Here is a 22,102-nt window from a genome sequence, read left to right on the forward strand (position 1 = left end):
ATAACATTTTTTACATCCTCAAATCCATTCATTTTCTGAGTAAATGTGTTTACTAAATTTCCTCTACTTACACCAGCTTTGTCAATGGTAAAATCTGGTAATGGCGTAATTGTCAGAAATCCACAAAAACGGAAAGAAGCACACACGCTCTGTAATTATTGTTTTTGCGTTCAACACGCAGCGCCGAAAACCAGTAAACCACAAAACTCTTTTTTCTTCAACTCTCTCTCTCCTATTTCAATCACGGCTTTGCTTTAGACCACTGAGGTGGTCGAGGTGTACTGAGAGCACAGGGGGATTACAGGTTCGTTATTCCACTGGTCGATTTTACCTACTCGCTCGGCGGCATTTCCTTGGCAGCATTGCATTTTTTTATATCATTATGACGATACGAATGCGAAATATTATGAATTTTATTGTTGACAAAAGAAAATATTATAGTTAGAATATTATGATTTTTATTTTCTGTAAGTTCTTAATTGTTTGAGAGCCCTGCAGCACCAGCAGCCCCTGCAATAAGATATGATAGGAATAAAGATGAGAAAAATATGTTTCCTTTAACAAAATTCGTGGCACAATCAGATTGCTTCTACTTTGGGTGAATTGAAAGGAAAGCTAGAAGAGTTAGAGTTAGAGTTATTTGTAAAATGGGATTTATATATTACAAGTGGTAATGAAATTGCAGATTTAATAAGCTTCGGCAAATTAAAAAGTATATATAAGTATATTAAAAGTCTATATCTGCAAACCTAGATGAAACCGAAGAAGAATCTTAGTTCGATTTACACGACACAGTATCCAAAGCACGCGTTGATTCCAATAAGGACTCTCAGACGCATCACCATAATTGCAAACTGCTCTCTGCTGTCTGCAAAGAATATTAAGAAATCTAGCTTACCCTATCAAGAAGAGACGAGTGCAGAACTTGTTAAAAATTGGTTTCAAAATTATTTCTTGAAAAACAATAATCTAACGCGAGCTATCACAGTCGCCAGTAAAGATAAAAACCGAAATTCAATAATGAATGTTACAAATGGTATTTATTTTGAATTCATTTACAAAGAAGGACAATATTGGGGAGTATTAAATTCTTACGCTATTAAAAGCAGAATATGTATGTGCTAGTGTGGTTGTTTAGCTAAACAGACATATTGTTTTATGTCTTCCTGCATTGTATATTCGACCCCATAGAACAGTTCTGACACCCCAAACTAGTAAAAGCAAAAAATGTTACTTCGCTTTAAGTTGGAGTGTGATAAATTTAATTAAATAATTAATAAGAAATTAATAATATAGTTAAAAACTGGTCTAAATTTGCCGCTATTTTTGAATATCCCGCGTTTTCTTTAAGGTTGTCTGTCCATTTATTGGCGCCATAATGAATTTCATAGACAACCGGCTATTTTTAGTTAAATTTGGCCGTTTGTTGAGAGTACTGCAAAAATTTTGTTTTTCCTCTTGGCAGTGGTAGTAAAATGTGTTGAAATTTCTTTTCTATCTTAAAGTAAAAGCAAGAGTTTAATATGTTTAAAACAATGGTATTTTATTGATTTGTAAATGAATCAAGGTTAAAAAAATTAAAGTTTTTTTCTTGTTGGTGTTTACATTTTCCCCGTACAAATCTAGTGGTGTGTTAGATGTGTTATCAGTAAAAAACCCGAGCATCTGCAAAAATGAAGGAAAGATGCGAGGCACCCCGATATCATTTATAGTTTTTATGAAGATCTCCAATATACTCTGGAACCATTCTAACTTGAAACTGAAGATAAGGCTTCATTTGTTTATAATGCCGATGGATCGAGCTTCAGTCGTTTAAAAGCAATCGGACAAAAAGGGAGACAATTAGTAAGAGTCTCCGGAGGATCTCGGCGAGAATCAACTACGGTTTTAGCACGTGTTGGAACAAATGGTATTTTTTTTGCCACCACTTATAGTGTTTAAGGATGCTGGAATTCAAGTCCGTTGGACATCAGACAAAGCTTGTCCTGGTACTGTTTAGTCGGTATCTAAAAATGGATGGATGGAGGAACCATAATTTTTTACATGGTTCCCTGAAGCATTTATACCACATATCAAAAAAATTAGAGAAGAGAAATCTCTACCAAACCAAGAATGTGTTCTAATTTATGATGGGCATGCAAGTCATATTACACAATGAAAACATTTTGGGAGAAGGAGTTGATAAGGGAACTGGGCGTTGTAAAAATTTGAATTTATTGGAGTGTTAGCCAAAGCTTGGATGTGTGCAATTAAACCTGCAAACATTATTTATGATTATTATTTAAAAGTTGCAGCCTTTTTCCAGTCAACAAAGACAAATTTCCTACAAGCGCTTTCAAAGATCAAGAGCTTCAACAATATTGAAAATATTGTGGACAGTGACACTAAAAAGCATTGACGAAACTAAGCAGAATTTTACTGCAAGGAGAAAGAATTTATTACCATTTTGAGAAAAAAAGTTCCTGTTTTAGAGAGCCGCTGTGTTACTTATTTCTGTTAACTAAATGTGTTTTTTTTCAACAGGGTAAACTTTTAAAAACTTTACTTAAAAATGTATATTTTTGTTTTTTCATACCTATATTGGGGCAAATGTAAACATGTGCTAAAAAAAACATTATTGTGGTTCATATTACTAATACTAGGAAACGTTTACAATTGCCCTATATTTTATCTACAGAATTCCTCTAGTTTTTGATATAGATGTAACAATAACCCCGAATTTTTTTGGGTAAATGTTGTAAACGACGTTTTTTCAAAATAATTTTTTTATGAAAAAAAATTCTTCACATCTTTTTCGGCCAAAGTATCTAAAAATAATTACCAAATCAAAAAAGAAAAAAAAATGAACTGTTCAAAATCGTTTACCCCGCTTGGCCTACCCGTTGAGAGCTTGAAAAATGTGGCATATTTGCTAGCTAATTCCTTGCGGCGTGCTGACAAATCTTCTACTTGCCAGTTCTTTTATTATTAATTTATTTTATTGTCCATAAAACGGTGAAATATGTTATGTCGCAATAAAAATAAAACAGTTACGTACTTATTTGGGTAGCACAAAATTCGAATTAAACGTTTTTCCTGGGGGGAAAACCCGTAAAATTTAACAGCAGTAGTAAAAAATACTTACGTCAAATTATTGGTTGCAATAATAAAATAGCAAATCAATATTTCATTTGGATTGGCGGTTTTGAGGATTGCTCTTGACGAATCTGTCTGTCGCGCTTAATTAAATTAAAACATAACTAATTGTTCCTCATTATAATATCGCAAATTTAAAAATGCGTTTTGGACGAACGGAATGGATGAAAATTTTAGTAGGTACTTGTCTTTGTCTTATTTTATATCAGATAAAGCCGAGGATAAAGCACATTGATCTGGATTGTATGTATCGTAGACAAAAATAAGCTTTCAAAAAAATATTATTCACTTGAATAAAGAGAGGACTATCAAAAACCAACAAATTTTGCTGACAATGTTGAATTTTCAATGTCGAAGTACAACCGAATTATTCGGATATAGGAATTTAAATAAAATTAAGACAATGGTAGTGAGCAATAATACAAGAGACAAGGAGCACCTCCATTATTGACCCCGAATCGGTTCCAGGATTTTTGTTCGGGCAGAAATTTCAACCTTTCTTAAACGCATGTGCAATATCGAACGTGTATGGAAATCCTTGAATTATATTTTATTGTCATTATACTTCTACTCTTCTATTTCGGCTTTGACGGTATCGAAAAGTTGAAAAAGTAATTAAATTTTCCTCGTGCGAATTTTTTGAAATTTTTGCACGAGACAACTTTATTTAGATATTTTAACCTGGCCCAAGTGCGCTTTATTCACCTAGAATGTCAAAAAACAGTATATTCCAAATTGGCGAAAAAAGTAAATAAATAGAAGTCATGGAAAAAACTGGGCATTTTTTGTTAAGGCGGTGAATATTATTTTGTGGTTTAGTCTTAAAATTCGTTCGTCTACAGAAGAAAGGGGAAATATGGGTTTCATTTCTTGTAGGATTTTGTTTTTATGGTAATAAAATACAGTTTTAAGTCGCTTTCAACAGATTTCAGGATTTTACCAAATCTAACTATAATTTATATAATAAACTCAATTTTTTTGGCTCAGATATATGTCAAAAAACAAAATATTCTAGGCTGCACCTACAAAAAAATCGCGGTTGGAAGGAAAAGTCTAATTAAATAATGTAACGAAAACAGCAAGCAGGCCGGCGGAGCTCAGAAAGTAAGGCGAAATATAAAATAAAAACCAGATAAAGGAATATACTGATTTTTTCTAAAAATCTTCAAGAAACACACTCGGATTTTAAGTTAGCTGCAAAGTTTGCGAAATTTTTGAAGGATTTTATTTGGGCAGTGTCGTTAATAAATTTGTATTCATTCGACATATTATATAAATACAATTATTTTTCACTTGTTTTTTTTTTTTTTAATAATGAGTAGGCTTCATCGTCACCAAAACGATGAACGATCCCCGATCGACATATCGCATATATATAAATTCAAATGGTTTTTTGATTCAATAAAATTTTCATACAAGCTGTCGCCCATAACGGTAAAAAAAGTGAAGCATTGTGTGCATAAATAAACTTTATTGTTTGGCCGTTCCGTCGACCAGATTTCATAAAATCTCGCCAAAAAGTGTGGAATTGGTTTCGCTGATGGTTTGACAATCATCGACGTTTTTTTTTCGCACCCTCGTCCGCACAAAAAATCGCCGCGTAATTGAATTAATAATAAAAAATCGGCGGAATCGCTGTTGCCATATTTTTTCCGATGACAGATTAGTTTTAAAAGTCGGGTTTAACTCGTATTTTTATCGAATTGCTTCCTAATAAATTATTTCGCTCTCTCTGTAATAAAATTAAATAAAATACGCTGGAAAATACGTCTGCATAGTGATGAAATAAATAATTGTTTTTAAAAAATACCTGCTTGAGCAAGCCCCAGAAAGATGTTTTCTTTAACTTCTATCTGTAAACAGAACGTAATACGCAGTCTGGGCAACTGAATGTGTGGCGAAGAGTAAAAATGGTCAAGCAAACACTCGGTTAGAATAGAAATTATCAGTGAACTCTCTATAATGCTCACCATAAAAAGTTACAAACCATCAAACCGAAACTTGGAAACAGAACTAAAAATGAAATCTTGAAACAGAAAAGTGACTTCGGAATTTGGTTAGTTTTGGCTCCAGTTTTGATTAATACTGGGTTAATTTTTATAACAACTAACCGCAGTCTTCATTACAACTGTTATATTTAAAATATTAACATGTATCGTGCATTGAATTTTTCTAAATTACACAAATTCAAAAGATTCAGTTTTTTGACATATAAGCCTACATTATATATTTTTAAAATGAATATGTCATATAAATATGTTTATTAGAATGTTTTTCTGATTACAATAATAAATCAATTAATGTAAAATACGATTTCACATATTTCACAGGATTCGGAATTCACGGGTTCTATTTTTCAAAAACTTCTAAATGGATTTCCAGATTTCGACAATTTTGAAAAATAATTTTTAGGTTATGCGGAATATTTTATTCCGACATAATTAAAAATATATTTTGCCTTTTATAATATAAACCTTAAAAATGGTAAGTGGGTTTGTTGAACTGAACAAACCAAAATACTTAAGCTTATATTGACCAACTGCTATTTGTAAAAATTGGTTAACGTGCAAATAAACGCATCGTCAAATAAAGTACAAATAGTTAGTCGCATACTTCAAAATGACTGAATTAAAAGATGTGCTCAAAACTCAAAATTTTGGAAACTAGGTTTTATTTCACAAAGATTTGACAGATTTAACAGGTAACAACGATTTCACACAGTTCGGTTTTAACACTATTGTACAAGGTAAAAACTTCCCCAGGAGTTCGATAGGCAATCGCAGCCAATAGTCCGGACTTGACTTGAATGCGGTTTTTTTGCAACTTTGTTTGTCAATATTTTTTGATCAAAAACGACTGGACTAAAACATCATTGTAATCGGAATAAATCCTTCCGTTAACCACGCACATTTCTGTATTAAAATTTTTTTAACTAGACAGTATAGCACAAATCAGTAATTTGCAGATGATTTCGCGGATTATTGCGTGATTGCGCGGGATTTGTGTTGTATTTGTATTTGTTTGTATAGTATATGCCAGAAAAATAATAGTTTTGTTTTTTAGGCTACTTGGAAACAAACTTGGATACATTTTAAATCTTCGTTTACCTTGATACATTTAAAATCAAAAAAATGACAGCGACTCAAAATGTTATCAAGATAAATTGAACCCACTGTGTCTAATTCAAGGCATTTTACTTCTTGTCTTACAGATCAAATTTTGCGGGCAGGCGATAAGTTAAACAGTAAAATAAGAGAATTTGATATTATAACAATAACATGTTCGATGTGCCCCTAAAATTTTGTAAAATCTTGAATTTACAAAAGTTATGAGGAGTGTTTTTTCTCTGAAACTTAGCCCAATGATAACAACGGACATCTGTCTGTATCATCACTACAATTTGCTAAAGTTTTCGGAGATTGACTTACTGACCTTCCTTTGAATGTAATACCCGAAAATCCTAAAGCTTTAATTTGACAAGAGAAAATTCCATGACTTTCCTTACCCTGTTGGCAATATGTAGAAATATCGCGCGAGATACTTATAAGGATACCTCCTATATAGTATACAAAGCTTCAATATAAAGCTAGTAATAATGGCGAAAACTACTAAATTCTATACGAGTGTAAAAAAGAACAAACCAAAACAAAAAATCCAAGTCAAAAATCCACAATACCATAATAAACGCCTTTTAAAAATACGAAATGCCTGATGTTCAGTTCCGACGGAAAACGGTCTAAGACAAACAGAAGTCAGGTAATAATAATTGTTTTCCTTCCTTTTACTTTTACCTTTTTTTTGTTAATTCCCGATTTTAATTTATGGTTATTTATAAGGGAAACCCTAATTATTTGCTATAATAATTCAGGCACATAAAAGCACATCAAAATCCAAAAACCTAAATAAAACGCAAAATTTTTTGCACGGTGTTTAATTTTATAATTCTAGAAAACACATATTAAATAAGAAAGTTTAATAGCTATTGATACATTGCCTAAACCTATATATTTATTCAGTTTGATTGGTATTTTGAAATAAATTATATATTTCAAAAATATTCAAGGAGATAACAAATAATGTTGGTCTCTTTTAATGGAAAATTCAAGAGAGTAAATTTACTAAAAACGCGAATTTTAGTTAAAATATGTAATTAAATCGAGAATACAACCGATTTCGTCTACTTCGCCAAATTAAGAGAAATCATGATTTTAATAAAAGCACCCCGTAAACGCAACGAAAACGGAGATGGAAAACGCCACTAGCGAGAAAAAGAGCAAGCGATAAAATAAAAATAAAACAAAAACTTACGTTTTTCTGTAGGACATCCATGGCGAAATTTCGCGTCACTATCTTTCCGCCTGTCCTCTACAAGTTACACCTAAAAATGATCGAGAAAAACGTTTCATCAGCTTTCAGGCCGTGACCAAAACCAGACTCAAACTTTTCAGAAGGTAACACGTCCGTCGGCACGCCACTGCCCGCACTTTCATCCAGAAGGGCACACTGTACAACACTAAAAGTTTTACGACGGCCGTAAACTTAAATCCACATTATACACGAGTATAAGTCGGAAATAATGCACACGATTACTGAAAACTTGGTGGCAACCTAAACCTTCGATTTTGATTTATTTCAGACTCCAGTTTTTGACTTGTCTGGTTGCCTATTTAAATATTGCAAACCCATGGGGCCTTTGCACAAGTAAATAATGCACTACGCCTGCTATGTTGTGATAAATGAATAGAAACTAGATAGTGTGTGTTGTGATGCAAGGCGAAAACTAGATAAAAAAGGCAGACAACTATGCGTATACGTGGATAATATGCCTATAATTATATTTAATTTCGCTACTAATTAAACTAATTTGACTTTGGTGTTCGGCTATTGGTTTCACTAAATTGGTCGATACAAATTGGCCATGTTTCCGGTGGACATCATGTCCAAAGTGCCAAATTTTTTAATATCGAAATAGTTTAGCCAAAACTTCTCTAGCCTTCAGGAACATAAGTTTTTGTAATTCTTTCTAAATTCCGTTGTAAATATTATTAACAATTTTAGTCAGATATGCGTAGAACGCGGCAAATTTCCGTCGGACCAAATTTTCTAGGATTAAAAGTTTCAACTTTTCGCACAGCCCCGTCCGCTTCCGTCGGATAACATTTTTCTCAGCATACGTTCGCCCGGGCAATTTAGATATTTTTTTCTATCGAAAACGCGCACGTTAGCAAAATTAAGAAAGGGTATTAAGATTTGCGGCGATTTAAATTTTATGGTCACAATAAAGCAATAAAAGGCGGCAATGAAAATACAGTAGTTAGTTATAAATATACGCGATATGACATGTTTTATAGCGCGTCTTCGACGGCACTTAAACCGTTTTGATAAATATAAAACCTTTATTGAATAAGAGAGTGTTTATTTACAATTAGATGTTTGACTGGAAAATTAAACGTTGCACGTATGAACCAATTGGGAGAGATAAGATAAAAGTGAATTTAGTAGCAGTTCGACGGATTACTGGATAAAATTTAAGATTTAGAAACGGTACCCAATTTCACAAAAAATTGTAAAGAAAATTTTATTGCTGCGGCTTTGTTTGTTTAATTTATGGCGCCAGCAAAGTGCTTATTGAAGATTAAGCGTCAGGGGCGAATCGAAAAACAATGAAGCCGCGTCGTCTGACTTAAATTTTTTATTAACCGGGTGTCGCGAAAACTTTGCCGAGTCGAAGCGATTGAATCGTATTTCATTATATCTCGATGACAAAAAAAATAAGGCGGGAAACGACGAAAATGACGTACGTCTAGCGACATATCACAATCCAAAATTAACACACCGGATTTCGCAGTGCTCTGAATGATATTACCGGATTTCACCTATTTTGAAAAATCATTTTTAAGTTATGCGGAAAATTTTTGGTATTCCGTAGTAATAAAAACCATTATTAAGGTAAATTAAAATAAAAATACAAAAAAACCTTCAGTGTTAAATTAATAAATATGATATAAATTATATAATATTTTTGAGTTGTATCTTTAAATTTTATTGCTTAATTTCTTCCTGTAAGCAGTTTTATATCCTATACATAAAATTGTTTAACACATTTATTTATTATGAACATAAATACTAAATACAAACAAAGCAGCGGTTTTTTTTTTAAATAAAAACTAGAACGGAAATTTATGTAGCGTTCTTGCAATTACCAACTGGAATTTATCAGAATCGGTTATTAGGGAACAACAAAAAATGACTCCAATCTAGAAATGACGTAAAAATAGTTATTTAATAGTTGTTATTTGAAAATGATTTAATGAAGAAAAAGTGCTCAAGACTCTAACTGGATTTTAGAAACAAAATATGATTTCACAAAGATTTTTCTTTTAATAGGAAATTTTTTGTGTTGTAATTAAAAACTAATAAAGTAAAAAACAACTTTTAAAAAGTAGGAAAGGATATTGTTATAGAATTTTTTTTTCACCAAATTTCGTTTCTTATTTTTTCTTCTCTCTCCAAAGCCAAGTTTAATACATTTTCTTGGGCCGCTTGATAATTAAAGCGCATAAAAACAGCAAAAATATACTTTTTCAAATAAAAATCACACATGATGACTTAAACTTGTATCGTGTATATCTTAGAGACTTAAAATTGAATTTGGGAATTTGTTGAATTTATATTCTAATTGGAATTCGAACGGACGACAAAACCTGAATAGTTTTCCATCCGTGAACCACAAGTTGCATAAATACTGCAAAAAATCCAAATGAAACTTACGGAGCCCTCAGCTGTTTGCCAAAATCGGTAAGGGAGCAACCAAACATCACCCCTTAGACACCAATCTACTAATGATGCAAAAATAGTTATTTCAACTGAAGTATCTTTTACTTGATGAAAATCCATTTATCAAAATATGTAAGAACTAAAAGTTCAGATTTTCTCGAAATTATATATTTTGACATGAACATTGTTTCGACAACACTGTGTCTTTATCAAATGTCTTTTGATTTTGAGAAAGACTCAGAGTTATTTTTTTTGAAATAGTAATTTAGTCATATATTGGCATTTTTTAAAGTTTATTTGGTTATTTGAAAATGGTTTAATTAATAAAAGGTGCTCAAGATTCTAACCAAATTTTAGAAACACGTTATGATTTGACTAGTAATTTACCCCTCGGTGTTCCGCTTTTGAGCACGGGCCTCCAAAAAAAAAGTGAGCCGTAAAACTTCACGACGCACTAAACTGTCTACGCGGGTCGTATTTTTTTTTATTTTAACCGTGTGTGGAGAATAATTTTAGAACGCCACTTTAACTGTCTACTTTGCAATAAACTTTTATGACTTCGGAGATTTAAATTTCGATCTCCGAAGCGACGACAAAGTTTCGTTTGGTTCGGGCGCATACCGTCCGTCGGATGAATATTCATGGTCGCCGACCGTCGCTATAACGGTGGATTTTTTTCCTCCTTTCGCACCGAAACATGCCCTAATTGCAACTAGGAGTGTGTGTGCTATACGATCGATTAATTCGCCCAGATAACGATTTTAATTATACGGGCATTAAGTGGGTCGCCGGTGGGACACTAGGACTCGCGTTTCGTCGGTAACATTCTTCGGGTCGCATTCCACGATGATACACCAAAACCAGATGGTGACTTGTTTTTTTTTCCACCGACGGACCATTTTACTATGTAATCAGGTAAGGGATCTCGTTGTACCGAAATAACGCACCGTCATCGGTTTTAAAAGAAACCAAAAGTGGACCTTTAAAAGCACAACTTTAAGTTATAATTACTGAGGTCGGATGGGAGGTATTTCTCGATTCTCATAGCCGCGGCACCCGCGCGCCGCCATTTAATTGCGCCTATTGAGTAATCAAACGTCCATTATGAGTGCTTCATAGTCCATTAGGAAAATTAAGCGCAAAGCAAAACACACTTCACATACGGATTTCGCTGCCGACTCGGAAAATCTCTTCCGATATCTCTTTTTGAACGACCCGCACTATTCTTGTTTTCAACCGGAATAAAGCGACCATACGCGTTCCCGTTTACTCGCATTTCGAATTATTCGAATAAAATCTAATCCTCACTTTGGGGGCAAACTAATCAAACGGGAAAATTTATAAGCTGAATGCTATTTGAAATAGCTCTCAAGATATTATTTGGAAACGGAATAGATTTCGAAGTAACAAGGAAGGCCAAAATAATCTTACATCAATGCTTGGTTACCCTCTTACGGCAAATTAACCAAACGGGAAAATTTATAAGCTGGATGCAATTTGAAAATGCTGTGATTTGGAAACGGAATAGATTTCCATGTAATAAGGAAGACCAAAATAATCTTAGATCAATGCTTCGCTAGCCTCTAGCGGCAAACTAACGAAACGGAAAAATGAATAAGCTATTTGGAATAGTTCACAAGGCATTATCTGGGAACGGAATAGACTTCGAATAATTAACATATGCATGCATGCTGCACAAGAATCGAAATTTCTTTTAAATGACATTCGAATAGTGAATAACAATTAGTGCAACATATAGTATCAAGCTAGGTGGAAAATGAAGCAATGTAACCGAATCAAGTCATCAAAAACATTAATAATTTCGGTGAAAAACAAACTGGGGAGTTAGAGAGAACAGGGCTAACCTCAATGGGTGAGATAAATTTTCGCAAGTGCAAAATTGATGGATAAAAATCTGCGACTTGCTGATGGCTCTGTTATTATATAATAAATCATTAAATTATGCAGTCCTCTGAAATCAATTAAAACTCCCAATGAAGAAACAAAATGACCGTCACGTCGCCAAAATAAAATCCAAAATATGCGAAAATGACCGCAATAGATGTGGATTTTATTGTCTAGTAGTGACTTGGAAGCCAATTAACAACATTACTGATAAAAGTGATAAAAAGAACTCCAAGTGATGACACTGTTGCCAAAGTGACGCCGTCAAATGTACAAAAATATTTCCACCAGGTCGTCAAAACGGGAGAAAATAGATGCGGACTGAGTAGTTTATTTGTAGTAACTTGGAAGTCAACTGATAAAAACTATAAAGATTTGATGACACTGTTGCCAAAGCAACGCCGTCAGATTTAAAAAATGTTTTCGTCAAGTTGTGAAATGTGAGATAAAGCACGCAATAGCTTTGCATTATTTTATGGGCTAGTTAATTGATAGATTAGATCTTGGGCGGTTGGGACTCGTAAAACTTTCCTTATAAAAATAGCCAAAAGCAAGAAGCATCTAAGTGGCTTCAAGGAGAACACAAACTCTCCGATGTTAAGGTGGACTATTTTATTGGCCGGTCGCCTCTTAAATTATATTTGGTCCTCGGGAGTCGTAAAACTTAAAACTCGCCATAAAAGCGACTAAAAGTTAAGAAGCGTCCCCGCAGGTAGCGGCGTAAAGTCGGGCATTGTAAAGATGTCGAAGAGATTTCTATAGAAATTGGATTAAGCATTATCATTCTCGCTCTCCCAGTTGTGTGGGAATGGCCCTGTTGAAACTTTGAGAGCGCGCGAATTTTTATTTCTGCCGATGTTTTGAAGGGTATTTCCAAAGCGAGAATCAGATGCCGGTTGAATTTGGAATCGAGTCGAAATGTAGACAAAGCCGTTTTCGAAACAGTGAGACTTGGCATGGTTACCGCGCGCTTGGTATGCGCGATAGGTTCCGCGCGTAACGTCGGGTATGGCATAAAAATGACTCTGGCAATCTAACAAAGTGATGTAAATAAGGTCGAAGGCCCCCGCGAGCGTCTGTCGTCGTCGTCGGCGTCGTACGTAAGTAGTGTTCGGATACGCAAGAGTGCACCGGGGCGTGAACGATGGATGTCATCCGCGGGTCCCATTCATTAGCCGCTGATTGATGCTGACAGGTCGAAATGTCGATCAATCAACGGTTTCGTTGCGATAGATGGACGGACGGCGTCGCGACCGACGTGTCACCTTCTCTTGTGCTGGTAAGCCTACCCGTGGCTGAGCCATGAACTCGCGCTGCCCGCACCACTATTTCGGGGTTGTGTGTAATCGAGTCACCGTCGCGCACTGTTTACACACTCTCCAATAAATCACTTTTTCGTCTCACTTCACTGTCACACTGGAAATTACCCACGTGCTGCCTGCTGGTTAGCGTCGGAGATGGTTAGCCGGCGGCACATTCATGGGGTCGGTGTGTAAATTTTCGTTCAGCGCCGTGCCGTCCGAAGCGCGTGCGGAGTTCTTGCGCGTTCCGCAGTCGTCTGCCAACTGTCAATCACGTCGGTTCGAGGGGGTAGAGTGGGGCTTAGATGAATGACCTGTCAGCTCTCGGCCACGCCTCTCCGCCAATGGCGTCGACAGTGAACGACGGCCGCGATACCTACCGGCGTGGCCGCGAACGAAACTCACCCGCCGAGTCGACCGTGCGTCGACGCCGTTTGTTGCCGACGCGAACGCAAAGCGATCCACCGAGCTTTTCGATCGTTGCGTAAGCGTCGTAGTTTGGGCTTCGCGATTGTTTTAAATTTGAATTCTGCGATTCGGACCGAAAGCGCGTCGCACAGATTGTTCATAACTTAAAGATTTTTTGCCACCACCCGTTGGATACAAAAGGCAATATCTGTATAATTTTCTCAAGAAATACCAGGCAGAAAAATAGTATTATGAACCAGATGATCTTTGAGAATAAATTAACATTAAAAGGGCTAAAACTTGAGATTAGGAAAAATTACTTAAATAAAAACTTAGATTAACTGGGTAGACGATAGCTTCGGGAAACAAATTGCATTGTGGAGCTCAGTAACCCATTGATTTCACCAAGCAGCTACAAAAACATGGGGAAAATGTAATATTTGTAATGTTAATAATATGCATTTACCTTAACTTACTGCTCTATAATGATTGTCTTTTCATTTATGAGAGCTAATAATAAACAAAGGTTGCTCTTTAAATTCTCGTAAATATGTTACGAATCTATAATTACGGTGCGAGCAATAGAGCAACGGAAAGGAACACGTGGAATTAACTTTTTTTTATCGAGATTCCCACGCAAATTCAACTTCAATTAAAAGTCCAATAGTTTATAAGGTAGCCGACGGATATAATTTAACACGTGAATAAAATTCACCAATAAAAAAAATAGGGAGGTTTAAAAATCGATATAATAAAAATATTTTTAATTATATTAAACTTCAGTAAATGGGATGTAGAATTACGAACGATGAAGTACTTCAAAGAGTGGGTGGTGAGCGAGAGCTACTACATATCATAAAAGTAAAGAAAACATCATACTTAGGCCACCTACTCAGGCACGAAGAGTATGAGTTGCCACGACTGATAGTTGAGGGAAAGCTGGAAGGAAGGAGGGGTTTAGGAAGAAAGCGACTGTCCTGGATGCGAAACATCAGAAACTGGACCGGCCTGAACTTTGAACAAGTAATAAGAACGGCACAGGATAGACAAGCATTTGCCAATGTGATCGCCAACCTTCACTGAAGACGGCACGCGATGATGATGAAATGGGATGTAAATAAATGGCAAAGTTGTCGCAATCCGCCTTTAAAAAAATAAACACATCGCCAATGGTGAAAATAAGGAAAGCGAAAAAATTTTAGACAAAAAAACGTTATTAATTTAAATAAAAATTCTCTAATGGGTGGAAATTTCGGTGCAAGAAATGTTGTGATAACCAATTGGATTAAAACTCTATCAACTGCTTCATTTGTTACCGAAGACCACTTCAAAAAAAGGGAACTATTTTTTTATGAAATATGTTCATTTCTGAAATGGTTTAAATGTACCTATTGAATCTTTATAATTAACATTTCGATTTTCCGATTGCCCTAATTCGTCAGAATTTACTCATGGAGTCTTCTAATGATCGAACAAGTGCAAATAGGGCAGCAGGCTTTTTGAAAAAGTTCTGTTCTCCCTAATACTTATTAGTTTTGTGATTTACAAATTATTATTATCGTATTCATTTTAGTCATTTTTTGTAAAAAAGAGTCGCCTACTATCAAATATTTTTTGAATTTAATATTTTTTTTTCTAACTCGAAAATATCATTTGTAATATGCAATTTTTTGTTGCCACTTCACGCTTCGTTTTCTTACTCGAATGTATCTATCTATTCCTTTATAGAAACTACTTCGTAATCACTATCAAAATTTGCTATATTTTAGATACTTATTGATTTCCTTCATTCATTATCAACTTTTTTTAATAATGTTATCAGAAAAAAAAGGAAATAAATTTTTTAAAATAAAAACGAAATTTTCTTTATCGACTTGGTACACTGGTAACCACGACCCTCATCAAGATTGGTGAATATTCAAATTACTAATTTTGTAAATTTCTTTTCTATTTGAACTGCATTTAACCAACCATTAACACCGAAAAATTCGATTATTCATAAGTGTGACAAATTTAATAAACTTAAGTTATTTCGAGAATTGAAGTGCATTCGATTAGCGATATCAATAAAGAAAATTACTGCTACGTTGTTGGTAACGCTCGTCTAGCTCTATTTTGTTATAAATGAGAATATATTTTAAAGAGCCGACGGAAAGCGAACGACCTCAAGGGTAACAGAGTTGCCATATTTAATAGCCGTCGCTAGTCGAGGCATTTTGGGGTGTTGCGTTCGTTTTGATGGTAGAGTGGCGCGTTAAAATATTTATTGTTAAATACAGTATCAAAAGTTGTTGTTTAAGGTTTTGGTTAGTTGTTTGCTTTTTAAAATGTGTCATTTTTTGTTTCCCCTTAGCGTGATTTTTTTGTCCAGTAAGCTTTATTTTCAATACGGTACTATTAAATATTTCTGCTCTTTAATAGTCCGATAATCCTAGAATATTCCGAAATCTCAAATTGTCAGTATTTATTAAAATTTTAAATAAGATAGATGATGATTGTGTCAGCAACACATGAAAAGAAAGTTGAACCATATCTTTGGTTTTACCGCATTTAAAATTAAATTTTGTTGGGCCTCAAAATCCTGCATGTTGTGATAAAAAATAACTCTTTACGCGAAGGAGCATTTGAAATTGAAATTATTATAAAAAATCATGTTTATGATACGCTATTAGTAGCCTTTATTAAAAATTTCATTGTTACGTAGGTACTGTAGAGAAACTTTTTGGCTTCTTGCGTTTTGTTGTTACATCAGAGCAACGGTCAAACGACTACCGTCGGGAAATGAGGTTAACTAATGCATGGTATACCTACGTCACGCAAGTATCAAAACAACTGATGATTTGGTTTGAGAAAGTGTGTTGTGTTTGTACGTATCATCTGCATTACCTACATTAATTTATAAAAACCTAAATAAGCTGGTGACTTGAACTTTTGTTTGTTTGTTTTTGTTTTGTTTTGTTTATATAAATATTTTGTTCTTTATTGGATTTACGTACCTATATTTGTGGCATTTAGATATTAGAAACTAAAGTACGGAGTATCATTTTGTAATTCTCAGAATTTTTGTTCTACAATAATATTGCTGTTTTACCTCCTGGGATTTAATAAAAATGGTTCATAAATACTGCTAGGATGGATATTTGAAATCAATTTTAAATTTTATAGATAGTTTGTCCAGAATTTTTTTTATATTATTGCTTTATTTTGATTCTAGTGTATTTGTATTTGCATAATTATACCTCTATATAAACTTTTAGAAATGTTTTATTCCAAATTGGTAACGATATTCATTCATTTTGTCTTATTATCAAAATTTCGGGATTCTATCGATTTACACTGTTTTAATATTTTCCCAACAAATAACTATATAATATTTTCCTCCTTAATTTTGATAGATTTGTACCCCATTTAGTTATAACAATGTTATTGAATACAATTGACTGTTTAAATATTTAACTGAGAGATTGACAAATGTGAAATTGTAAAAATTATAACTTTGTCATTTTCGCCCAGCTTTAGTCACAAAGTGTTTTTCAATATTTTGAATCCGCATTCTCTACAAGAGTTTCTTAATTCTCAGCAAATGTTATGCAAATGTTATAGATTCGTTATAATCCCAACGCACACTTGTTTCTAGATACCCATCAAATAACTATAGGAATATGCAAATAAAATGTTATAAATAAAAATAGAGCAATTAATTTTCCTGCAAGCTGAGCAATTACGGAGGCAGAACTGCCTATCGATTTGACACTAAAATTTATTCCACGGTGATCACAAGAACACAAACAATGCCTTCCTTGCAGCAATATTAAGCTGCCAATGAACTTTCTAGCGGTAGAGTAAACTGTAATTAAAACAGAAATCTAAATACCGAAACCAATACGGTAATGATAAGTGCTGAATGTAGATAGTATTCAAGTTCGATATTTCCGTTAGTTGATTTTGTAACAAAGTTATTTTTAAAAAATTGCTCAAGCAAACTGTTATTGATGGAAAATGACTACAATTGAACATCACTGAAAGAAATCCTCATATCAGCTTGTCAGAATCTGTTATGCGTTCAAGTATTCCTGGTTCCAGCTAAATGTCTACGAAACCAATTTGGAAAATTAAAAACGTTTGTTTTTAATTGTTACAGCTGGAGATTGTCTACTTGGTGCTATAAATATAAAAATTATTTTTATAATCTATGATTTTAAGTTAATAATTAGATTGCTATGGATTATGGATAAAGTTTGACAATGCCAATTTCCATAACTAATTTCAAATTGCAAAATATAAAATAAAATAGGAAAAAAAAGATACGGTATTTAGTTGGGTAGCTATATTTACAACTGACTTACCCGTCGTCCGTGGTACGATTTCCTAAAAACACGACCATTAGTTTTCCATAACATTTTTGCAAAACAACGCGAATACATTCACTAAGTGACGTCTGACATGTCTGTCAAAATTGATAAATCTCAAAATTCAAGCAATGGGTAATATCTCCGAAAAGATTGAATTAATCCCAAATAATATTATTAATATCTTATAGGCTGGGTAAAAGAATATACATCCATCGCTTTCATCCATACTAAAACTTTAATAATCACCATAGTTATGTTTTAATTAAAAAATGGCAGTCTTTTTAAATGCAAAAGCAAAAATTATTGCCACAATTCTCTTCGCTTTGAAGAGTCTCTGTCAAAACAGTAGGGCTACATCACTTGCATGCAACGCACACTAGATGTTTGGAGTCTTAGCAATATAAAATTGCATTTTTGTGTGCGATATTTATAAAATTAGATTTCTGGAATGTTATCAAATGCAGACTACTATTAACACCACGCTCATGAAATATATTTATGTATGTATAAATGTATGTGATTTAGTGAGTCACTAAGCAAATAAAATTTTCCGACTATGAATTAAGTAAACGAGCGGTAAAAATATATACTTGGTTATAAAATAACAATGATATCACGATATTCGTGTGTTTCGGATTTAGAATATTTTAAATTGACGTAGGCAATAGGATAATGAAAAGTCACTCAAGGAAAACTATTCGAGAATTGGAACTTATATTGTTTTTACTCAAAATTCATTTATAAAGCAAATTGAAATTTCTAAATTTAATTTACCTATTTAAGGTGTTTTATAGGCTGAACCAATTTCGGCGCGGTACAAATTTAAATACAAGAAATAAAGAAACCCAGATAACTGGCTCTATAAACGAAACCCCTTCTGTTAAATCGAACCCACACATTTCCCCTTGTTTAATGGGATTAAATTTGGCAGCAGCTGCGTCTTGCACAAAATGAGTTCTATGCTATATACGAAAGTACCAAAATGGTATGAAAAAATACATTTTTATACTGGATATCCAAAATTTACATTAAAGGAATATTCGATGATACGTATTTGTAAGTACCATTATTTTATATTACGCAATAGATTATAGACATTTAATAGAAACGTTGATTGTACCGTTAACTTAACACGAACTCATTGAAATCATTGCATTTTTTTCTGTTATAAATTTCTATTCCTTTTAGTTTCATTAAAGATTTGGTGTTCCTACTGTGGACATTTTTCGGTATTATTATAATTGGATTTTATTGAACTGAGGTGGCTTTTACTTGATGAAAATACATTTATCGAAATAAATAAGAACTAAAAGTTCAGATTTTCACGAAATTATATATTTTGACATGACAATTGTTTCGAAAACACCCTGTCTTTATCAAATGTAATATTTACAAACTACCTACTACTATATATACCGACAAATAACCATAAAACCTTAATTAATGTAGTTGTGAGAATTTAAGTTCACTAAAGGACAGGTATTTAAATCTAATTGATCGTTAATATAGTAGTAGGTAGTTTGTAAATATTACATTTGATAAAGACACGGTGTTGTCGAAACAATTGTCATGTCATAATATATAATTTCGCGAAAATCTGAACTTTTAGTTCTTATTTATTTTGATTGGATTTTATTTTTTATTTTATTTATTTTATGCGTATGTGAATCATAAACTTATTAAACAACTTATTTAACAATAACATTTTTATTTCTTATAATTCCTTACATATAAATCAACTGAAGTGCCAAAAAACAAAAATATATACTCAGCAAAGAAATTTGATTATTATGTGGTATGTAATTGATAATTATTTGATTGATTTCCTCTATAATATTCACAAAGGATGTAATAGCTGGTTTCTATCCTTTTGGTTTAGGCCGATAATTAAGTTTAATGGATTTCGTTTTGTTGACGTCCATTCTAGATTTAGAAAGACTTTAACAAACACCAAAATAAATCCTATGGCTTGAGAAAAATAGATTATTTAGTGCCGTTTCTTTTTTTTTTTATTTCAAAGACACAAGATAACCAGAACAAGCAAAATCACCGCAAGGTGAAATAAAAATGAAAATTAAAAAACGATTGATAGATTTACGAAGCTTTTAATTTATTAATTAATTATTAAAAGCAAACTGATATTTATAACGGGTTCATAAGAAACCTTAACTTTTATAACCGATGTCCAATAAATACCAAAACACTTTATGTTTTATAATTTTGCATCCAAAATGTTTCGATTACTTTATACAAAAAACCTTTGGTGTGACTTACTTTTTTACTTTGTAAAACCTTTATAAATCTTAAAGTAACTAATAAATATTCTGCAATCACTATAAAACCTGAACTCCCATGTGCCTGAGACGACTCTCAAAATTGCTATTCTCCAAACTTCCTTCGTCTGCACAATTTTAAAAGGCATGTTTAATTTAATTTTAATCTTTGTCCAGATGTTTATACAAATCTAGGCCCACTTCTTTCGAGAACAAATATGATTGCATAATTAACATTTGGGCACTAATAGTTTTCAATTGCATTTCAGTTTCTTTTAGTTTTATAGCGGTTCCGAAGGTTTTTAGAAATAACCTTTTTAGTAACAATCGAAACTAGTCCAAAATATTACCTTTATCAGATTCGCCATTTAACTGCTATAGTATCGCGAACAGTTTTCAGGTCTCATAAAATAAGTTATCAAAACGTAATCATTATCACTATAACGCAAAAATGTTAGTTGGGATAAGTTTCAGAACGAAGCCAAACCTTTGACCTATCGATTTGGCATAACGCACAAAGAAAGCACAACGCAATGGTTTCGAAAATGCAATGCGAAGCAGACACTCCAAAAAATCGGTACTTTAACGCGTTACATTTTCGTCCATTTTAGACAGACAAAAAGGTTGTTATACTGACGAGAGAAAAGCATCCATATATAAAAAAGGAGCCCGAACTTTTTCCCATAAAATTTTTCTACATTCTAGAGATCGAGTAGGATATTGTAACAAAAGTTTCAGTGATTTATGGGGTACGCCGGTATAGAAACAGGTGACAAACAAGGGTCGGCCAACAAAAGGGACCGGCATAAATTAATCCCCCAGCAGTGTAAGTATTTGAAATGCACTTTGGATTTTTCGGTTCACTTTAATATTTATCATAATAATCGAATAAATTTTGGGATTATTCTTTTCGTTTGTAAAATCGAGCGCAAAGGTCACTTTCATGATACGTACAGGAATGGTTATCTTACAGCTAAAATACGTACTTAGGTACAAATATAAATAATTATATACAACTTATTACGTCTGTGTTTTTGTCACTTGGGAGTACGTTTAATTTTTTTTATTTTTATATTTTCGATTTGTCTGACTATTAGAAAAATGACTGAATTTTACATGTTATTTTTACGACTCCGCTTTCTTTTAATGAATAACGAAGATGAAAAATAAATGCACGTCTTGCCGTCTATAATATAAAAATTTATACAAAATATATGCTACATTATACAGCCGAGGTACAGGTTGGGCTAGCATGGAACCATAGCCAAAATTACATTTTAAATTTAGCCGTTTTCAACTATATCAAATGACTGCTTGGGACAGCTTTTTTAGAAAAAAAAAAGTTTTTCTACTTCCGGCTGCAAAATGCCTATTTACACACCGATCTAGGGTGCGGAAAGCATCACTTTACCACGTGGGTTTCGTGTCCCACGGATCCCAGCCACATTTCTGGGATTTTACCGCACGGGTTTGGGAACAATGAATAATAATCTACTAATAATCGAATAATCTACATTTCAAAGACGCCGTCTGTTGAACTCGTCATGCGGAAATATGGTAAAAACCAGAGTTGAAACGAATCTTTCTTCCTCTTCTTGGTAATAGAACGGTCACGCCAGGTCCCGGCAAGATGGGCCAAATGGTGCTCTTGCCGTATGTATGCTTAAATATACGAAATTTGAGTGCGGAGCTGACTGTATGCAGTTTGCTTTAGTGTGGGTTTCGGAAAGTTGCTGTCAACCAATGCTCATAATCTCAGTTTTGAATTAGTTAACCACGAGACCGCCTCTGCTCTTTCCAAAACTGTTGTCTCCCGAATTTTGATAATTTGATCTCCATAAGAAGCCGGAAGTGCCGTGTCATATGAGAATGGCAAATTTCGATTTGATTATCATCATCTGATGAAGCGAAAACATATTATCGGCGAACTTCTTTTTCTAGAGTCTTCCGT

General features: G+C 33.5%; 1 protein-coding gene across 1 annotated transcript in view; it reads right to left on the reverse strand.

The window, feature by feature from the left end:
• LOC132699709 (homeobox protein homothorax-like) overlaps positions 1-13,368 on the reverse strand; it is a 134,068-nt gene extending 120,700 nt beyond the window's left edge. The window contains exons 1-2 of the mRNA XM_060666564.1: positions 13,107-13,368; positions 7,444-7,513 (exon numbers count right to left, since the gene is read on the reverse strand). Of these exons, the coding sequence (XP_060522547.1) occupies positions 7,444-7,464 (21 nt within the window). The 5' untranslated portion in view covers positions 7,465-7,513; positions 13,107-13,368. The remainder of the gene's footprint in view (positions 1-7,443; positions 7,514-13,106) is intronic.
• Between the last annotated feature and the right edge of the window lie 8,734 nt (positions 13,369-22,102).

This window comes from Cylas formicarius, unplaced genomic scaffold (genome assembly GCF_029955315.1).
Source record: "Cylas formicarius isolate icCylForm1 unplaced genomic scaffold, icCylForm1.1 PGA_scaffold_10__41_contigs__length_53128322, whole genome shotgun sequence".
In the NCBI taxonomy this organism is placed as follows: domain Eukaryota; kingdom Metazoa; phylum Arthropoda; class Insecta; order Coleoptera; family Brentidae; genus Cylas; species Cylas formicarius.